General features: G+C 39.8%; 1 protein-coding gene and 1 non-coding gene across 2 annotated transcripts in view; both read left to right on the top strand.

Annotated features, from left to right (window-relative positions):
- The window catches only part of GTF2A1 (general transcription factor IIA subunit 1), a 35,369-nt gene that overhangs the window by 4,437 nt on the left and 11,929 nt on the right, over positions 1-19,003 (top strand). The window contains exons 2-7 of the mRNA XM_048855424.2: positions 2,868-2,969; positions 5,401-5,602; positions 7,154-7,218; positions 13,135-13,210; positions 16,753-16,886; positions 17,338-17,655. Coding sequence (XP_048711381.1) covers positions 2,868-2,969; positions 5,401-5,602; positions 7,154-7,218; positions 13,135-13,210; positions 16,753-16,886; positions 17,338-17,655 — 897 coding nt within the window. The remainder of the gene's footprint in view (positions 1-2,867; positions 2,970-5,400; positions 5,603-7,153; positions 7,219-13,134; positions 13,211-16,752; positions 16,887-17,337; positions 17,656-19,003) is intronic.
- On the top strand, positions 6,711-6,851 carry LOC125639265 (small nucleolar RNA SNORA79). Its single transcript, XR_007357446.1, has one exon. It is a non-coding gene; the product is annotated as a small nucleolar RNA SNORA79 (small nucleolar RNA).

Genomic DNA, 19,003 nt, shown 5'->3' with positions numbered 1-19,003 from the left:
AAGGAAACCGATTTCTGTTCAAGTGTTATGTTTCCATTATCTTTCTAACTGAGCATGAAAATTCAAAAAAGTTAGAAAGGGTTCTGGATGAGTAAAATTCTGTCCAGGTCTGTTCAGTACTACTATATCCAGGATTGACTTCTGAGTGAGCAAGCAGTTTTTGGAAGGAATTTTCAGATGTAATTAAAATCTGGGAATTAAAATCATGTGTACGTAGACAAATGAAAATTAAGAACTCTATAAACATTTTAATTGCTAAGAGTAACTTGTTAATTTTCATACACAATGCTGATTTGAAATTAAGTTCATATTCTATGCTTCTCTGTACAGGTCAGAAGTTGAGGCTGTTGTGGATATCCTGGTCTTTAGGTTTAAAGTATTGAAGGGAACGCTTTGTGGTGTTCCTGAATGCCCCAGTATGGACAGCTCTTAAAACAGTTACTGCTGCTCTAGAGGGAATTACATTCTTCTGAGCTGGACAGTTAACAGGATATATGCAGTGGTACTGGCACAATTTTTATTGTGGGGGTGCTGAAGGCAGAACCCATATATTTGAGTTGTTTTTACTACTTCAGGGCGGGGGTGCGGCGGCACCACCAGCACACCTAGTTCCAGTACTTATGGGTATATATAGTGGGGACACCCCGATGAGTCCAGAGCAGTTTTTTGAATTGTTAGTGCAATGTTGAAAAATTCATGTGTCAAGGGCATGACAAAATATACAGGGGAAAACCTAAGATAACTCTTCAAAAACTATTATTTATGGTAAAGGAAGAAAATACATATTAAAACATTCCCAAGTAGGGATTGGGCTGTGAAGTTGCTGGCTATATCTGAGCATTGATGTTTTAACACATAACATTACAAAGGTTATATTTATAAAACTTCTTCAGACTTGTTAGGAGACTAAGCTGCGGGAGAAGGAGAAAATGCTGTTTAGGGCTTTCTTCTTGTCATCACCAAAGCTAATCATTTAAAGTACTCTGTTGATAGGATCAGCTATTCATTTTGTCCACTCTGAACAAGATATTTATGCCCCAGTTCTGCAACTAGTTACGTATGTTTTAACTTCAAGTGTGTCGTTAGTCCCATTGACTTAAGTGAGATTATTCATGTGCTTAAAGTTATATATGTGCATAACTGTTTGCTGGAGTGTGCCAATGTCATCTTCCAAAAAGTGACACCTCTAATATATTTAGTAATGATGTGCAGAATTGATCAAGTAGCACATCTGCACAGCTGAGATTGTCATAAGGTGAGTCCAGTTAGCTTATTGCAGAAAATGTATCTCTAATTTTTTATTATTAAATGGGATGTTTTGCTTTCCATCTGTTATGAACTAAGTCTCAAAGTAAACACAAGATCCCATTAACAGTGCTTGACATTTTTACTTGTTTTAAATTGCACACTGCTTAGAACTAAAGTACTAATGCTGTACAGTTACCTAAATTTTCAAGGTCTGTTTCAAACATTCATGTGCATAAATACATTTAACTAATATGTTAGCCTTCAGCAAACTATAAGTACACAAGGCTCTTCAACCTTTAAAAAAAAAAAGTAGAGAAGATGACTTTAGAAGATGCTTTGGTACATATCGCATGTATCAGAGATGGAATACTGAGCTTTAAACTCATTTGCTATAAACTGGGTCTCCCAGGGCAATACAAGACAAGCTTATCCCAGTATTTCAGATCAAAACAGAGATAGGAGTAACAGAATGGTGGATTGTCATTTCTCCGCTGCTTGGTTTATAGCAATATATTTTAATATTGAAAAATGATAAATAGATGGCAAAAATATCTTTGAAATTGAAGATAGAATTAGGTGTTGATAGAATGACACTGGTGCAGCATCTTAAGAAATTAGGTGAAGAATCTTTCTCTGCAACTTCTCCCATATCCACTTAATTTTGACTTGCACCATTCCTGTCTCCATTACTAGACATCAGCAAAGCAAAAACTGTTTATGTGGAAGTTTTGTGATATGGACAGGGAGGGATTTACTAGATCACTTATGTCACTTGAGACTGAATATAATCTGAAACTAGATCTCCATAGGTGAATTATGCATTTGTTGTAAAGAAACATGCTGTAAAACTTCAGTACAGCTTTTCCTAGTTTTTTCCCTGCATATATTAAGTGACCAAACATAGTATATCTTTTTAAATTTTTCTTTGTATTTGATCTTTGTTATGAATTAAAAGTATTGGAGTCTGTTTTTCAAAACACTTTTCCCCTTTGGTTTTTAAAGAACAGTAAATGCAGTAGAAGTTCTTTTGTACATACTATATCGTCTTCTAGCCTTCAGCTTGCACAAGGAGGCTTTTGTGCGTGTGATTGAACATTGATCACTTAAAAGAAATCCTAGCTGACCGTTATTAATCAAAACTATGTAGTAGTGTTGGATATCTTGATGGGGATCCTCTCAAGTAGCTAATATAACCTGTTTACAGTACTGTGCTGAGCAGATATTGCAAATAAGTGTCTAAACCATAAATATATCTTTAAAAAATTAGGAGACGTTAGCACTCATAAAGGTGCCGGTTTGGAGCCTGATGTACTCATTCTGTAAATGAAAAGAGGCCAATGCACTTAGTGGTAGTGTAGACTTCGTCCCATTGACTTGGCAGTGTGGTTCAGCCTTGAATTGGCAGTAACACCTTTGAGGATAAGAGACAGTAGTTCATCTCTTTGCTCTGTCCATCTTTGGCTTTTCTAGTAAGACTGGCTTCAAGGGTTGTTACGGTATCTGGCCTTTTGAAAGCATTCCTTCAGAGGAGTTTTTTAAAAAAATCTGTTTAGTTGCGTTAATACTAGACTATTAAGTCTCTTATGGTACAAGCAACCCTTACTAATAACTTTTTAAAGCCTAAACTGTACAGGTCCGTAATCGAAGATGTCATCAATGATGTCCGAGAAGTTTTTTTGGATGAAGGAGTAGATGAACAAGTCCTTCTGGAACTCAAAACAGTAAGTTGTAGTTGGACTCAGAGTATTTACAGCTCCATAACATACTAACCAGCCTATGACGTAGTGCTTACTGCTCCATATAGTAAAAAATTAGTGAATTTTCATTGTCTAAGCAAAGCACTCATCCCCTTGATATAGGAGTTGAGATGCTGCTATGCATGGTATAATCTTCCTCCGTACATCTTATATGTACAGCAGATTTGCTCTTTTCTCCACCTTCCCACATTATGCACTTTGCTGTATTCGTTGCACGTCAACTTATATATCAAGTTTACAATAGGGATCATGTTTCAGTGTGGGCTTTGTGGGTATTTTAAGTATCTAAGTTGTTTAAAAAGGTAAGGTCATGTGTGTGTTGTCCTCTAGCCAAGAGGTAAAGTTTTCCATGATGGTTCAGTTAGGGATCAGGTGAATTGATTTAAATCTGAATTATTGAAATTGCAGATTTTAATCATGATTTAAATCCGCAAATGGGAATGAGTTAAATAATAAATTTTAATCTTGCTTTGCATTTAATCTTTTTGGTTCTTTTCCTAAAGAAAAGTTGATTCTTAATGGTTGGTAACCATTAAAGCATGTTGATTTGCAACTAAATTCTTTAAGCTAAATTTGGTGCTTCTTTTTGCTAACCAGGAGAATACACTGTATCTATGCACATGTATTTACACAGTTATATATAGCTAATCTTACATTTATTCAGATTCTTAGTTTTTTCATATTTTATTATGTTAGAAAATGTGTGAATGATGCATTTGTAAAATACTAGACGATTAATTTTTATTTGTGATTTATGTCAAGCTATATTTGGATGAAAATTCAAATTAAATTAAAAATGCATAAACCCAGCATTTTAACATGTTGTTTATTGGTTAAATAAAACTACCTTAAATGTGTTGAATACATAAGAAAAAAAGTTTATTAAAACACTTTGCATTTAAAAATAACTGCTTTATTAAACAAAGGAAATATTATCTGTAGTTAGTGATTTTAATTAATTGCTTCTGGTTACCATGTCTTTCAAGAGTTTAGAGCTAGTTGATCTCATCCACTCATATTGAATTTTTATTCATAGATTGGCAGAGGAACACAGGCTTTCCTGCTTTTTTAATTCCCATTTTGTTAACTTTGAATGAACTAGTCATTGAACAGAACTAGTCAAATAAACGGAAATGAAGAAGATATTCTCTCTGCACCTGCAGAAAAGGCTATCATTGTGAAAAGTTGGTTTAACACATAACATACTCTGGTTCCAGTTGCTTAGCCAGTGACTTCCACAAGTTCTGGGATTTGACTTTTCTAAAAAGCTTGGCAAGAAACGTAATGCTTGAATTTTTTAATTTAATTTAAATTATTTTAATAAATTATAATAAGTTTAAGCCTAATAAGTGGTCCTAACTTCAAATTTAATATTAAATAGGTTTATTTAAAAATAAATCTGTAATGAATTTAAATACAAAAATCCAAATATTTGTAACTATCTTTTTTTAATTCATCCTGAATAGGGGATGCTTTTCTTTTCTCTCTCCTCTTTGTAAGCTGAAGAGTTTCATTGTAGAGTGCTCCACTTTTCCAAATCTAATGACTTTTGCTTTGCAAAAATATCCCATTTTCTGACATGGCATGTGATAAATTGCATTGTACACATCTGAGGAGGAGAGTTCTGAGGGACCATCACTTCACCAGAATGCAAACTGTGTCCCGTGAACCAAAATTGTGACATGGGTTTGCTACCAGAATAAAGGATATTTTGTCTGATGCTTTTCTTGATGCCTTCTCAAATACTTTCCTGAACAAGACAAGTCCTGAGACATCAAAACAGAGAAAAGGACAGTAAAAATGGAGGAAACAGTGAAAAGCAGGGGATGGTAGAACAAGAGGCCTGAGAGACAAAGCTTTTAGATACTATGGGGGTATAAATAATTAAATTGCTATATAAAACCACAATCCTCTGCACTAATGGGAGCTTCTGGTGAAGATAATGAATCTTCCTTGAGACTCTTTTTATCTGTAGAAATTCTAGAAAGAAAAATGTTGAGAGAGCTGTGGTGAAGACTACATGCTTCTGGTGAGAGGAAACTAAAATGGAGGTAGAGGGGGTGGGAACTGAAGGATAGGAGCTACCATTTTATCTCTGCCTCCCTGCTTCCGATATGTGGAGTTATAAGGATGATCTTTTACCTGTGGGAGAAGAAAGGAATGTCCATGAAAGTTAAATTTAGAATTCCCTTGGAGTATTTTTTTCTTCTGTTGCTGTGTGGTGCCTTAGGAGAGGGTCATATACCCAACCTACATATGCCCAAAGATTTTGTGACAAAGTAGAATGTACAGGATAAATAAGGACCAAGTTGAATTGCATTATTTGTAATAATTCCAATCCTACAACATTAAAATGACACCTGGAGATACCACCTTTTCTTTCTCTCAAACGCAGCTGTGGGAGAACAAGCTGATGCAGTCCAAGGCTGTAGATGGGTTTCATTCAGAAGAACAGCAACTTTTGTTGCAGGTTCAGCAGCAGCAACAGCAGCAGCAGCAGCATCACCACCACCACCATCATCATCATTCACAACCACAGCAGACTGTGCAGCAGCAATCCCAGACACAACAAGTCCTTATTCCTGCATCCCAGCAAGGTTAGACTGATTCTCTAACGTGCCTACATGAAACTCTCTATGGTTTCAGCAGTTTTCGGTTAAAAAAGTAAATTCAGGAGAATTTAAGTCTTTCAAATTTAAGGTGTCCTGGTTGGTAGATCAAACTTTGGGTCTATTAACTTCTCTTTTATATATTATTTGTCTAGTCCCACATAACTTATTTTTCCAAAACAAATGTCTTTTTTTCTCTATAATGAAAATGTCAGTCTGCTAGTCATTAGTAGCCCTACAATAACAAATCAGTGTACGTGTTCAATTAAGAGAGAGTTTCATTAAGTAGGATGAAACAGGATTTTAAAAATTATACTAAACCTCTAGTCTCTTTTAAAATGACTGGGATGAGGATGCAAATATTATTTTACTACACATAATCTGTTAAACAGACATGTTTTTCATATTGGAATTAGTTCTGAGCCAAAAAAAAAAAAAAATGTGATGGCTTGCTTGTGGCCCCAGCTGGTCACGCAGTATGTAAGTGAATGGGTTCAAGATGCATTGTCAAACTTACCCATACAAATAATCTTTTTTAAATGCAGTTATCACATTGTAGACTTTACTTTAAGAATTCCAAGGAAGCATTTCTAAACACTCTTGATTAAGCATTAAATAGAGGGAGCAAACATTTTCTGATTTTATAGAGTCCCTGTTGCATAAACAAAAACCCAACCTAATACCATGTCTGCATGAGTTGATGAGGGAATTGACAATGTGTTATCTTATAGTCATGACACACACTAGAATTATTATTTGTATTTTGACAATTTTTAGGAGCCCCAGTCATGGACCAGGACCCTATTGTTATAAATGCTGTACAAATGGAGAAGAAAAAAATGGTCCCTGCCCCCAAAGAACTTACAACTTAAGATTCGAAATCCATGCATCTTTTTATATCTGCATCCCTGTATCTTTAGTTCATTAACAGAAGACTCTGCTTTGTATAGTCTTAACAAATGCTGTGATTCTAAATATGGTTGACTTACAGAGTAGTCCTGGGGACAAAACAAGGTTGGATGAGAACTTACACTTCATGATGTACTTGTTGCCTTGTCACTTTAATATCATGTGTCACCATCACTTTAGTCCTTGCTGTTGCCTGTTTTTTCTGTGGTTCGAAACTCATTTTCAGATTCTAGGTCATCACAGATTAATGCCAACTTATTCTGTTTAGAGGATGTTGGGATAGTGGGCCTATCCTCATGTTCCTTGAAATTTGCAGGGTCATACCCTTTTATTTAAATATCTAAACAAGGTTTGATTTAAGAAGCAGTGTCAGAAAGAGCAGGGAAGCTAAAGGAAACTGTTGAGGTCAAATCACTATGGATCCAGTTAGGATTGCCATATCACCTTCCAGGGATTCTAATGAAGGTCATCACTGCAGTAGAAACACGCATATCTGTGGACTGCAGACATTTCAGAGTAAAGAACAGCTGGTACAACCACATGCTTTGAATCACTAGTCCTTTACCTGCTTCCTGTAATTTATTTTGTCCAGATCATATAGAATTGACGTTTTGTTTCTTTTGTTTGTAGCACCTCAGCAGCAGGTTATTGTGCCAGATTCAAAGTTGATACAGCACATGAACGCGTCAGGCATGGTAAGACTCAGAATTACAACTTTATGCAATGCTGTAATTTATTTAAATAGTGAAGATAAAAGTCTGATATGAGTCATATCAAATGCCAAAAAAACAAACCAAGAGTTACTGGCAGAAGATGGCTCCTGCCTCACTGATTGCTAGGCTGACAACACGTGAGCTGTTTATCCAGGGCTTGCTTCTGTCAACAGACCTAGGGTCTAGCTTGATCCTCTAGGTAAATATAAGTTAGACCAGTGATATTCAGACCTCAGTGGTTCAGGAGCCAAGTTAGCAATCAACATTACCCAAAAGAACCATAGTAGCATGAATTCATTGTTTCATTTACTATAGTGCTATACATATTTAAACAGTCTGACGGGAAATATTTAGAGTGTGTGTGTGTGTATATATATATATGTATCTGTGTGTGTGTGTGTATATATATATATATATATACACACACACACACACCTCTACCCCAATAGAACGCAACCCGATATAACACAGGTTCGCATACAATGCGGTAAAGCTCCGTTAAGGGTGCCGGGCCGGGGCCGAGGGGTTGATAAGGGGCAGAGGGTCTTGGGGGTAGTCAGGGGCTCCTTCCCCCCCTCCCCCCCAAGTCTGGGAGGCAAAAGTGTGTGTGGGGGGGCATTTTCGGGGTCCCGCAGTCCCAGAGTGGCCCAGGGGATTAGCAGGGGCCCAGGAGCAGCCCACTTCGCTTCCCTCTCTCCAGCCACAGCCGTGTCGCTTGGTGGAGGGGGCTTGGGGGAAGGGATCCCCCCCGCACTCACTGGCAGTGGCGGAAGCGGAGCAGCCTGGCCCCAGCCCTTCCACTCCCCCAGCTCCCAGCTGTGGCGTTCTGCTTCTTGCTGCAGGTGAGTACAGGGGGCATCCTTTCCCCAACCTCCCTGCACTCACCAGCAGCGGGAAGCGGAGTGCTGCAGCTGGGAGGTGGCGGAGTGGAACGGGCTGGGGCCGCGTTGCTCCGCTTCCTGCCACTGCCGGTGAGTGCCTGTCAGGGGGCAGGGTGTGTTGATAGGGGTCGGAGCAGTCGGGGGATAGGGAGCAGGGGGTGGGGTCCTGGGGGTGATTAGGGACGGGGGTCTCTGGAGGAGGTGGTCAGGGAGCAAGGAACGGTGGGGGCCAAAGCAAGTTTGATATAACGTGGTCTCACCTATAATGCGGTGAGATTTTTTGTCTCCCGAGGACCACGTTATATTGGGGTAGAGGTGTGTATGTATACAAAAATTATTCTCGCAGTAAAATGACTGACCAAGTATTATTATTTTATCAACTGCAATTGGTTAATAATGTAGTAAAAGCATCCTGATTGGTTAATAATTAAATTATACAGTTTTTTAATATCATGTGCTGCAAAGAGCCACAGGAGACACATTAAAGAGCCACTTGCGGTTTGCAAGCCTCAGTCTGAATATTGCTGGATTAGTCTAAGTTTTTTTTGAGGGTCAGCTAATACTGATACAAATCTGTATGACAGCAATCCCAGGAAGGGATGACTTCACATGTGGAAAATACTGTTACCCTGGTGCAAGCCTTATGTTATATTTACCAGATGAAGAATGACATTCCTCAAATATTATAAATAATAAACTCATAAAAATGATACTGACTGTACAGGGATTTGAATCTGCCTTTCTGGTTATTTATTTCAATTCATTTGTTATTGCAGAAGTAAATTCACAACTTTTTATCCTAACCATTCATCCATTCCTTACAGTTTTGTCTTTGTAGTCTAACTTTGTCTCTCTTGCTTGACATCAAGTTTAGGCTATGGGAAAAACCTATTGTCCTGCAGCTCAAGACATCCAAAACACAATCTGTGCAAGTTAAATTTAGTTATTTATTTAGATTTAGAACTCCATGCTAAAGAATATCCTTCCAGAGTTTGATGTAAATTTAAAAGCACAATAAATAAAGTTGAACAATTAAGGCAGCAGCAGTTCATTTGCTCATTGTCTGTCAGATAGTTTGCTGATCTTCTCTTCAAAATCCTAGATGCACTGACTAAACATGATGCAACCAAAGGCTGAATGAAAACTAAAACTGACTTCTGCCTCACTTTCCTTGTAAATTCCACTGAATAGCAGCAGAAACCGGATTTTGCCTGCTTACCCTGCTGAGTTTCTTCTCTAGTTCTCATTCAATAGAGCCCAATGCTATACAGTAAAAAGAAAGTATGTGTAGCTATTTAAACATGTGCTGTTCCCAGAGTACAGCCTGAAGCTTTTTAAAAAAAACAAAACAAAAAACTACTTTAAGGAATCTGTCCAATTAGGGCTTTGTAAAAGAAATGTTTGACTAAAGAAAACTCTTAAATCTGTACTAAGAATGGATCACGCAGACACAGCTTGTTTATTTTAAAGGCAAGAAAAAATTAAAACATGCTTTAGTAGTGTCCTTTCCCCTATCTGTAAGAAGATGTGCGGCAAAGGGACAGCAGAAAAGCGCTAGTCTGCTTCTACTCAGTGTCACCCTCCAGGAGGTTCTGATTGGCGATTACATCAGTCTGCCAGCAAAGGGAGATCTGATTTCTTACAAACCAGAAACAGAGACACAAGGTTGGTGAGGTAATATCTTTTATTGGACCAACTTCTTGTGTCTACAATCCTGGGACTGACACGGCTATAACTACACTACATAAAACAAGAAATGTGCATTTTACCCAATAGTAAAATTTAAATCCATTTTGCACTTTAATTTTTCATCAATATGAAAAATGCAGTAGTATCCTCCAGCATTTCAGGTATTACTGTTAACATTCTGCTTAAACTTAAACCTATAGTAGGGCTTGGTAGAATTGTCAGACTGCCCAAAGTTTGATTTGGAGAAACATTTGACTGCTAGTTGGAACTGTTTTTGACAGTCAGCATGGGTAAAATTAGTTCTGATGTCGTCATTACATTTTTATTTTTTGTACTAAGATGAGACACTGGGATCATATGGACTAAAATCCAAAGGTTCATTTGAGATCAATTTACAGTTCAAACCCAAGTGGATTCGTGTTAATTTGCAGACTTTAAGCTGTGCATCCTTTCTCTATGACTTACACAAACATCTTCACGTTTGGCCCAGAATACATTTTGGTCACTTAGTTTAAACTTTGAAATAATCCCCAAATGTTCTTAATGTCTATTTGATCCTTTTTGTTTACATGGTCAAGAGGATCTGTCATGAATTTGTTATAACAACTGTGTGTGTTTTGTTTAGTGTTTATATTACTGTGTTGCTTCATAGTAAAATCAAATCCAGTGTAACACACACCTGTGTTGCTTGTTTAAGTTGTTAAAAATAGTGAATGCAAGGTATTGATGCAGACTCTCAGGCCTTAATTCTTTATGCAGACAATCATCGGAGTCAGCTTCCTCAGGGCTGATGCCTTTAGCCATAGACCTGCTTCTTGGCTGTATCCCAAGGCTAGCTAACTCTACGTCAGTGTAGTCATTCAGCCTCCTAAAATAAAGCTTCTCTCTAGCTGCCATGGCCTGTTGTGTTGAGGAATAATTCTGGTTTTAGATAGTCTTAAAGAATAACAACAAATTTGTCCCTAGTTTTCTACAAATCAGGTTGTCTTTTAGATGCAATAAAAATAACTTCAAATCCAGAGTCACTGCAGAACTTACATTTCAGTGCTAGAATGCATTTCATTGCAATCCATTGCAAGAATTCTCTTGGCATCAAGAAAAGGTTGTACTACTAAAACTTTATCCCAATACTTCTCTGTTGCTGTTATTTTTGTGGAATGTTTCTTACCTGAGCAAATATCCATACTCTTTTGGTTTATTTAAAAAAAAAAAAATCAAAGTTCCGTGATTCTGTACATTTTACTTGACAATATTTTAGCCAAGGGTGCCGGAGCCCTCCCAAAAATGGGGGGGTCGGGAGACTGAGTCCCCCCTGACCAAGCCAGAGCAGGGCCAGTGAGCCCTCCTCACCCCATCCAGGAGGTGAGGGGGAAGTAGCCCCTGCCCGTGCCTCCACCCCGAGGGCTACCCCCCCAGGGCAGGTGGAAGGACCCAGGCTCCACACAGCTGCCCACGCAGCTCTGCCCAACCCAGCTTTGGCTGGTGGGGGGAGGCCCTTGGAGCCGCAGCACAGCCATGATAAGAGCTGGGCAGGCAGCTGTGGGAAGCCGCGGCAGACCCTCCACTTGCCCTGGGCCTGCGCTGCGGCTCCTCACAGTAGCCCACATGGCTCTTACTGTGTCTGGCTGGGCTGCGGCTTTGATGCTCCCCCTGGTCGGAGCCAGGTCAGGGAGAGTCGCGTGGGGAGTCGGCGCGGAGTTGTGGATCCTCCACCTCCACCTGTGCTTGGCTGGGCAGGGAGTGAGAACACAGGCTGGGGACTGCTCTCAGCCGCCCCGCACTCCGGGCAGGTGGAGAGTTCGCCACAGCTGCCCAGGCTCCCTGGCAGGGCTCCATGCTGGCCTGGTGGGTGGGGTAGGGCCTTGGGGGGAAGAAGAGGGTAAGGGGGCGTGATCCGCCCCAGTGAAAAGTGGGAGGGCCTTTCCGTGCCCCTCTCCCGCCCCAAGTTCTGGTGCCACTGTTTTTAGCTTAAACTTATCATAGATGATCCAGGAAAAGATCACACATGAGCTATTCTACGAAATGATTTTGCCTAGAAAACAGAAATCATTTCACTATATTCATTGAGTATGGTGTCAATTATCAGGTGATTAAACTTCTTTGATCAGATATTTTGTCTCAGATCGGGGTGGCCAACCTGAGCCTGAGAAAGAGCTGGAATTTACCAATGTACATTGCCAAAGAGCCACAGTAATACGTTAGTAGCCCCCCATCACCTCCTTCTCCCCATACCCCCCTGCTCCCAGCACTTCCCACTAGCTGGCAGCCCCACTGATCAGCTGTTTCCTGGCACGCAGGGGTGGGAGGGCGGAATGAGGGCAAGGCAGACTCAAGGGAGAGGTCAGGAAGGGGTGGAATGGGGGCAGGGCCTGTGGCAGAGCCAGGGGTTGAGCAGTGAGCACCCCCCAGCACATTGGAAAGTTTGTGCCTTTCGCTCCAGCCCCAGAGTCAGTGCCTATACAAGGAACCGCATGTGGCTCCAGAACCACAGGTTGGCCACCCCGTCTCAGATGTAACTCATAGGAACTTACTTTCTTTTACCCTTGATATTGGCATTATTCCAGGATTTGAACAATTCACTTTAAGCCTTGAGTTTTTTTCTTTTCTATTAGTCAGATAACATATTCAGAGAGGCTGGTTAACTTTAACTCGGAGAGCTGGGAGTAGAGTCCTAATTTTTTAAATACTGTTTCACATCTTGTTTTTCGAAGACTAAAATAAGATCACTTATTAGAAGAATCATATACACTGTCTACTTAAGCCTTATTTTCTAAGAGAAAGATCAAGGCACAAACAGTAGTTGCCAAACTCCAATTTTGACTTTAAAAATCTCCCTCATTTGCTTTTTTAAATAATTTAGAGAATGATCAGATTTTTGGTTTAAAAAAAAAAAAAAAAGGAGCGAAGCTACCAGGGTCTTTTTATTAGTGTTATGCTCCGTTACCCAACAGCTGGCCAGCAGAGGGAGCACAGATGAGCAAAACTTATTCCCAGAGCTTTTCTGGCAAACCTGGAAATAAAGCAGAATCGAGTTGACTTGTGATGCACATAGAATGAAGGGAGCCCATCAAAGCAGGCAAATAGAAATCAGAAAGATTTCACTTCTATGATAGCTAATATATGCACGTTATACTATTAGTCATCTTCCTTTTAACATCACGGAAACTTGCTTATGAGTAAATGTTGATTCACCATAGAAGCTATGGTGATTGTGTACATTTGTCCTACTTCACCTCAACAGATGCTTATTCTTTAATCCTCAGCTAGTGTGCCATGATGCAAAGCATTGGCAGTAATGCTGGCTGTTAACAGGTTTCTTGTCTTTCAGAGTGCGGCTGCCACTGCAGCTACCTTGGCTTTGCCTGCTGGTGTTACTCCTGTTCAGCAGATACTTACAAATTCAGGTAATTACCTTAACATTAAATGGATTATAGACAAGCTATTTGATTTGCAAATGATTGTAATTTTTTACATTTCATGTGAAACATTTAAAAATCAGGAAGGAGTTTTGTAGTAAAGGGAATTTACCATACAGTTCTTGAGCTGTATGTATTACAGTGCTACTTTACCACCATAAAACTTTAAAAGATTTTATTTAATACATTTTGAAAGGTATTGTTCTTCAGCTGTTTACTATTTGAAAATATATACATTATATTAAGAGACGGCTTTAAAGACTGCTATGTTTAATGGAAGTTTGCCTGAAATAGGAAGGTTGAGGTTTATAACGGTGTAGAAATCTGATTCAGAGCAGAGGTGAAACTTTCAGATCTTAATACAAGGAAAAAATTCCTCTCTTGTTTTTACAGGAAAACAAGTGTATACCATAGGATCAATCACAAATTATTTATGTCGTTGCCAGCAATCTTTCTCCACCTATGAAGTGCTGCCCTATAGTTAAGACTACGTTTTAGTCACAGGTATTTTTATTAAAAGTCGTGGACAGGTCACGGACAGTAAACAAAAATTCATTGGCCATGACCTGTCCATGACTTTTACTATATACCCCTAACTAAAACTTGGGGGGGGAGGGGGGGGCACAGTCTGGAAGCACTGTGGGTGCTTCAGCGGGTGGCCTGAGACCCCACTGGTGCTGGGAGGGGGCGAGCAGCGGTGCATGGCCCAGGACCCCCGCTGGTGCTTGGGGGGAGGGTTGGCAGGGCTGTCGGGCTCCCTACCCAGCTCTGCATGTCCCTGCAGCTCCTAGGGGGAAGGGCAGCCAGCGGCTCTCCGTTCACTGTTTCCACCACAAGCGCCAGCTCCACAGCCAATGGGAGCTGCGGGGGTGGGACCTGCAGAGGTGGACAGCGCATGGAGTCCCCTGGCCCCTCCGCCTCGGAGCTACAGGTGGTGGGAGCTAGGGAGTCCCCCCCTGCGAGGTAAGTGCCGCCCTGCACCCTTGCCCCTAGCTCATTCCCACACACCCAAACTGTTCAGGCAGCCCCATAGCCAGCACCGGAGTCCGTGGCCTCAGTGAGAGACACACAGTCGTACCTATAGTGTTTTCTCAAATGGATGTGGAAGGAGAAAGGGCACGTATTCCTACGGAGATTGTGTTCCCAAGGTTGGGTTCTTTGCAGGTGTAGATCCTGACCACTGAGTTTATGCTTTAGATGGAGTCAGGGAGCTAAACCTATTCTTAGCAGGAGATGATGGAGGTGAGGGTCATCTGGATATCACTTCAGTTCCTCCTTTGTCTTTCTGATAAGAAAGTGGAAGAGTTGAAGCTGGGGTATGTCTTGTCTGCAACTTTATATCTGTTGCACAGAGCTGGTGACCATCTTTACACGCTTCTCTGCTGTAATGAGATGAAACATGGAACTATTGCGTGTGCTCTGTGAATTAGGGATAAGGTGGTAGGACTGTGCCATGGGTAATGAAAGAGAGACTATAGAGATGGGGATAAAGAGAAACTGTATCACGGAAAGGAGGGATGGAGAAAGAGAATTACACAACAGTCAGACTGAAAAGAAAAAAAGACATAATACATGGAAAGAAAAGTAGTTTAGATATTATGGAGATCAGGGACATGCAAGAACCTAAGTAACTGAAAGTGGCATTAGAGACAGGGAAAAGGAAGATGAAAGTGAACAGACATAATAAACTGTTACTTAAAGTAGTTGATGCTGGCATTTTATAAAGAAAAATAAATGAAGTTAGTGGATCTTTCTTGCCTCTGGAACTTAGCCCTCTTTTCTGAGTACTAATCTGTCCTTGCTAGGCTTTTATCTACGGAGCATAAGGATATTTCTGAAAAACAGTTTAAATATTTTTTGCTTCAGAGTTTGTTCTCCACTTGCAAAGTTCATCGGTTTTTGGCATCATGATAGTCTGGTTGCCTGTACTTAGATTGCAGTATTGATCCTATCTATAAATCCCCTGTGCTGTGGATTTATTCGAAGGGCAGACACAGTTAGTTTGAATTTTCCTCAGTCACCTTTAAAAATGTGAGTGGGTAACTATAATAAAAGCCAAATATAGAGTTTAAGTATATACCGAGTTTGAATTGCTCCCCCTCTGAGCATTTGCCCCTCTGACTCCTGGCACATGAAACCCCATTCCTAGCAGCCCATTCCAAAACAGTCAAGGACCAAGGGCTCAAGCTCTTCTTTACCCATTAGTGCCCTTGTCTAAAGCTGTCTCCTTACTCCAAATGTTAGGAGTAAATTTAAGAATGTAAGCTTAGAATATTCACATCACAACGCTGTCTAACAGCCCTGATGAGGTCTGCAAGGGACAACTCGAAAGCAACCAGGAAGTAAAAAATGGCTGGGAAAATTGTTTTTTTTTGTTCGAAAACAAATCCAGTAGTTTTATGATGTAAAAAGACCAATCTAAATTGTGAAAATGTGTTTTCTGTCCGAAACAGCTTTTAGTGCTCACAGTCATGGTGCTTTTGTGGGGGAGATGCAGAGGAGAAGAATCTTTGAAATTGTTTTCTTTTGGAGTAAAGGTGATACAAGGTCCTAGTATAAAAAGCCACTCATAACTGCCTTCTTATACCTTTTGTTTGTCCCAGTAACGGTTCAGCAAATTTTATCTCCCGTGTATCTGTTTTTCTGTCAAGCATAGTAAAGGTGGGGAAACTGTAGAATAGCAAGAGAGACAACTATATTTTACAGTATTGTTTGCCATATATGCAAAAAACAGTATTCTACACAGTGCGACTGATCATCTTTTAAGGTAAAAATATTATTCCCTCACCACCACCACCCCCCAAAAAAAGTGGAATGGATTTTATCAAATTTCTAAAATCCTGTAGAAGGAGTTGTTCTTCTATTGGCCTCATCTTGGCCTTGTCAGAGGACAGAAATTAAAGAATGAGCTATTCTTTAGTGCAGTCAGTGAAATTAGTAGACTCAGTGGAAAAAATGCTTGGACTTTTCACATGTTTTGTTAAAAAGAAAAACATAGTTTCCCAACACTGAAATGTGCTCAATGCTGGAATACAGAGTCTGTTTAACAGCGGATCGAAGCCTACACAATAGGATAGAAAGTGTAGTTTCTTTGTGTATATCTATATTATTGGCTTCTGTCCTTTTAAACCGGGACCTTGCAAAAACATGAAATACACTCTTCATATGTAGGGAATGAATATTCAGAAGATTGCTGTGCTGCTTTATAGTGAGTTAATCTTTGGCCTCATGTGAGACCTTGTATCACCTGTTAGCAACCTGCCTGTTGTCTCTTTTCTAAACTGCTCTTGCATTATGCCCCTTGTAAACATATGGTTGGGTTTTAAAGACTTGTTGTTTTGAAGCTGTAGATGTGTGCCATGTTTAAAGTATTAAAAATAATAAAAATTCTCAACCTGTTATTGGTGGAAGTGTAAGATGAAGTTTCTACCTTAATTATGCTCAGTCTTTTTCCAGGTGACCAACTTTGAAAGAGATGATAATTTTAGGTGTGGATTTTTACATTTTAAGTGGTTCTGTTTTCATTGCAGGCCAGATCCTGCAGGTAGTTAGAACTGCAAATGGAGCTCAGTATATCATTCAGCAACAGCAGCCAGTGGTTCTACAGCAACAGGTTATACCACAGATGCAGCCTGGTGGTGTACAAGCTCCTGTTATACAGCAGGTAAAGAGGGACATTTTGAATAAGTGGGCTCATACTTAAAACTCACCTGGTAGGAAGGTTTTCCAGTAGTTTGCATATTTAAGTACAAGGGTATGTGTTCTTTTGTTTGAATTGCATGCCAGTAATGGCTCTGAAAAATTGACAGTTGCATAAAGAAATGGGGATTTTAAAAACTTATTTGATGCCTTAGAAATTCCATATCTTTGGCTTCTGTGCAGGATCTTCCTACCTGATCTGCATCCAGTGTTACCAATTTTTTTTTTAAAGTTATCACAATATTAAAAGTGAAATTATAAAAATCTTTGTTTACTTTTCTGTGTTTGATAACTATGTTTGTGACTGTGTTCCTTGAAGTAGTATAAAGAAGTGACAGGTTTCAAATGTTTTTGGTAAGTAATTGCTCTGTTAGTATTGTGTATGCACGATTGCTAATATAAAATCCTTTTTTCAGGTTTTGGCTCCTATCCCTGGAGGGATCTCCCAGCAGACAGGAGTGATTATTCAGCCGCAGCAAATCCTATTTACAGGGAACAAAACACAGGTCATACCCACAACAGTGGCAGCTCCTACACCGGCACAAGCACAGATTACTGCTGCCAGTCAGCAGCAACCACAGCAACAGGCACAACCACAAGCACCACTTGTACTCCAAGTTGATGGAGCTGGAGACACATCATCTGAAGAAGAAGAAGATGAGGAAGAAGATTATGATGATGATGAAGAGGAAGACAAAGAAAAAGATGGAGGTGAAGATGGCCAGGTTGAAGAGGTAAAATTTGATAAAATGTTTCTAAAAGATTAGAAAATATTGAGACTTTAATGTTGAACTTCCATTTTCATTTGATAGATTTTTGCGGGGGTGTCTGTGATCTTGGGCAGGTATACGCTACCGCTTATGTTGATATAACTTACGTCACTTGGGGGTGTGAAAAAGCCACACACACACACCGAGGGACGCAAGTTACAGCAACCTAAGTGCAGTCTATACTGAAGTTATGTTGCCTCTCACGGAGGTGGAATAATTATGCAGATGGGAGAGTTCTCTCCTGTCGGCATAGAGCGTCTTCACAGATGTGCCTCAGCAGTGCAGCTGCACCAAAGTAGCACTTCTATATATTTAAATTAAACTATTGCAAACGGTTTCATAAACCTCTTCAGCAAAGAAGAGATTATAAAAGAAATAGTAGGGCCCAGAATCAAGTCGCAAGTGGCATCCAGTCTTAATATGAAGAGGCCAAAAGATGGAGATTCAGTCATTTCTCTTGTTCCACTGGTTAATCACCATTGCTATTAAAAAGTTTTGCATAACTTCTAATTTGAATTTTGTTTGGCTTTAACGTTCAGTTGTTAGTTCTTTTTATGCCTTTGTCTGCTAGATAAGAGCTCTTCAATACCTTTATTTTCTCTCTATGAAGGTACTTAGGCTCTGTAATCAAGACACCTTTCACTCTTCTTTTTGATAAACTAAACCGATTGAGCTCATGTGGTAGGAGATTTAAAGGTATTTTCTCTTGAGCTCAAATCATTTTTATCATTCTTTTCTTTTCTGTGCCCCAATCCACTTTTTCAACATCCTTTTAAAAAGCATTCCAGTATCAGTCTCGTTGCTGTTATATACAGAGGTAAAATCCCTTTCCCCTCTTTATACCTCCAAGGATTGCATTAGCCCTTTTTGCCACAGCTTTGTACTGGGTGCTTGTGCTCAGTTGCTTGTCCACTGTTACCCCTAAATTCTTTTCAGAGTCATTGCTTCCCAGGATAGAGTCCCTCATCTGCAGGTACAGCCTATATTCTTTATTCCTAAATGCATAACTTTGCACCTGTCTTTCATAAAACACATTTTCTTTGAATGGACTCAGCTTACCAAATTATCCAGATTGTGCTGTGTGATTACCCAGTCTGCCAATCTTTGTCTGCAATGTCTTTGTCTTTACCACTCTGCCAGTCTTTGTCTGCAGTGTTTAACAGCAGTAACTTTATATTTCCTTCTAAATCACTAATGAAAATGTCAAATAGCACTGGGCCTGCTGAACCCCACTACCCCCACTCAGTGATGATTTCCCATTGACAGCTATTTTTTTGAGATCTCTTACTTGCCTGGTTGTTTATCCATTTAA

The sequence above is a fragment of the Caretta caretta genome, chromosome 6 (assembly GCF_965140235.1).
Source record: "Caretta caretta isolate rCarCar2 chromosome 6, rCarCar1.hap1, whole genome shotgun sequence".
Classification (NCBI taxonomy): domain Eukaryota; kingdom Metazoa; phylum Chordata; order Testudines; family Cheloniidae; genus Caretta; species Caretta caretta.
The sequence above is the reverse complement of the archived record's forward strand: the minus strand, read 5'-3'. Positions and strand labels throughout refer to the sequence as shown.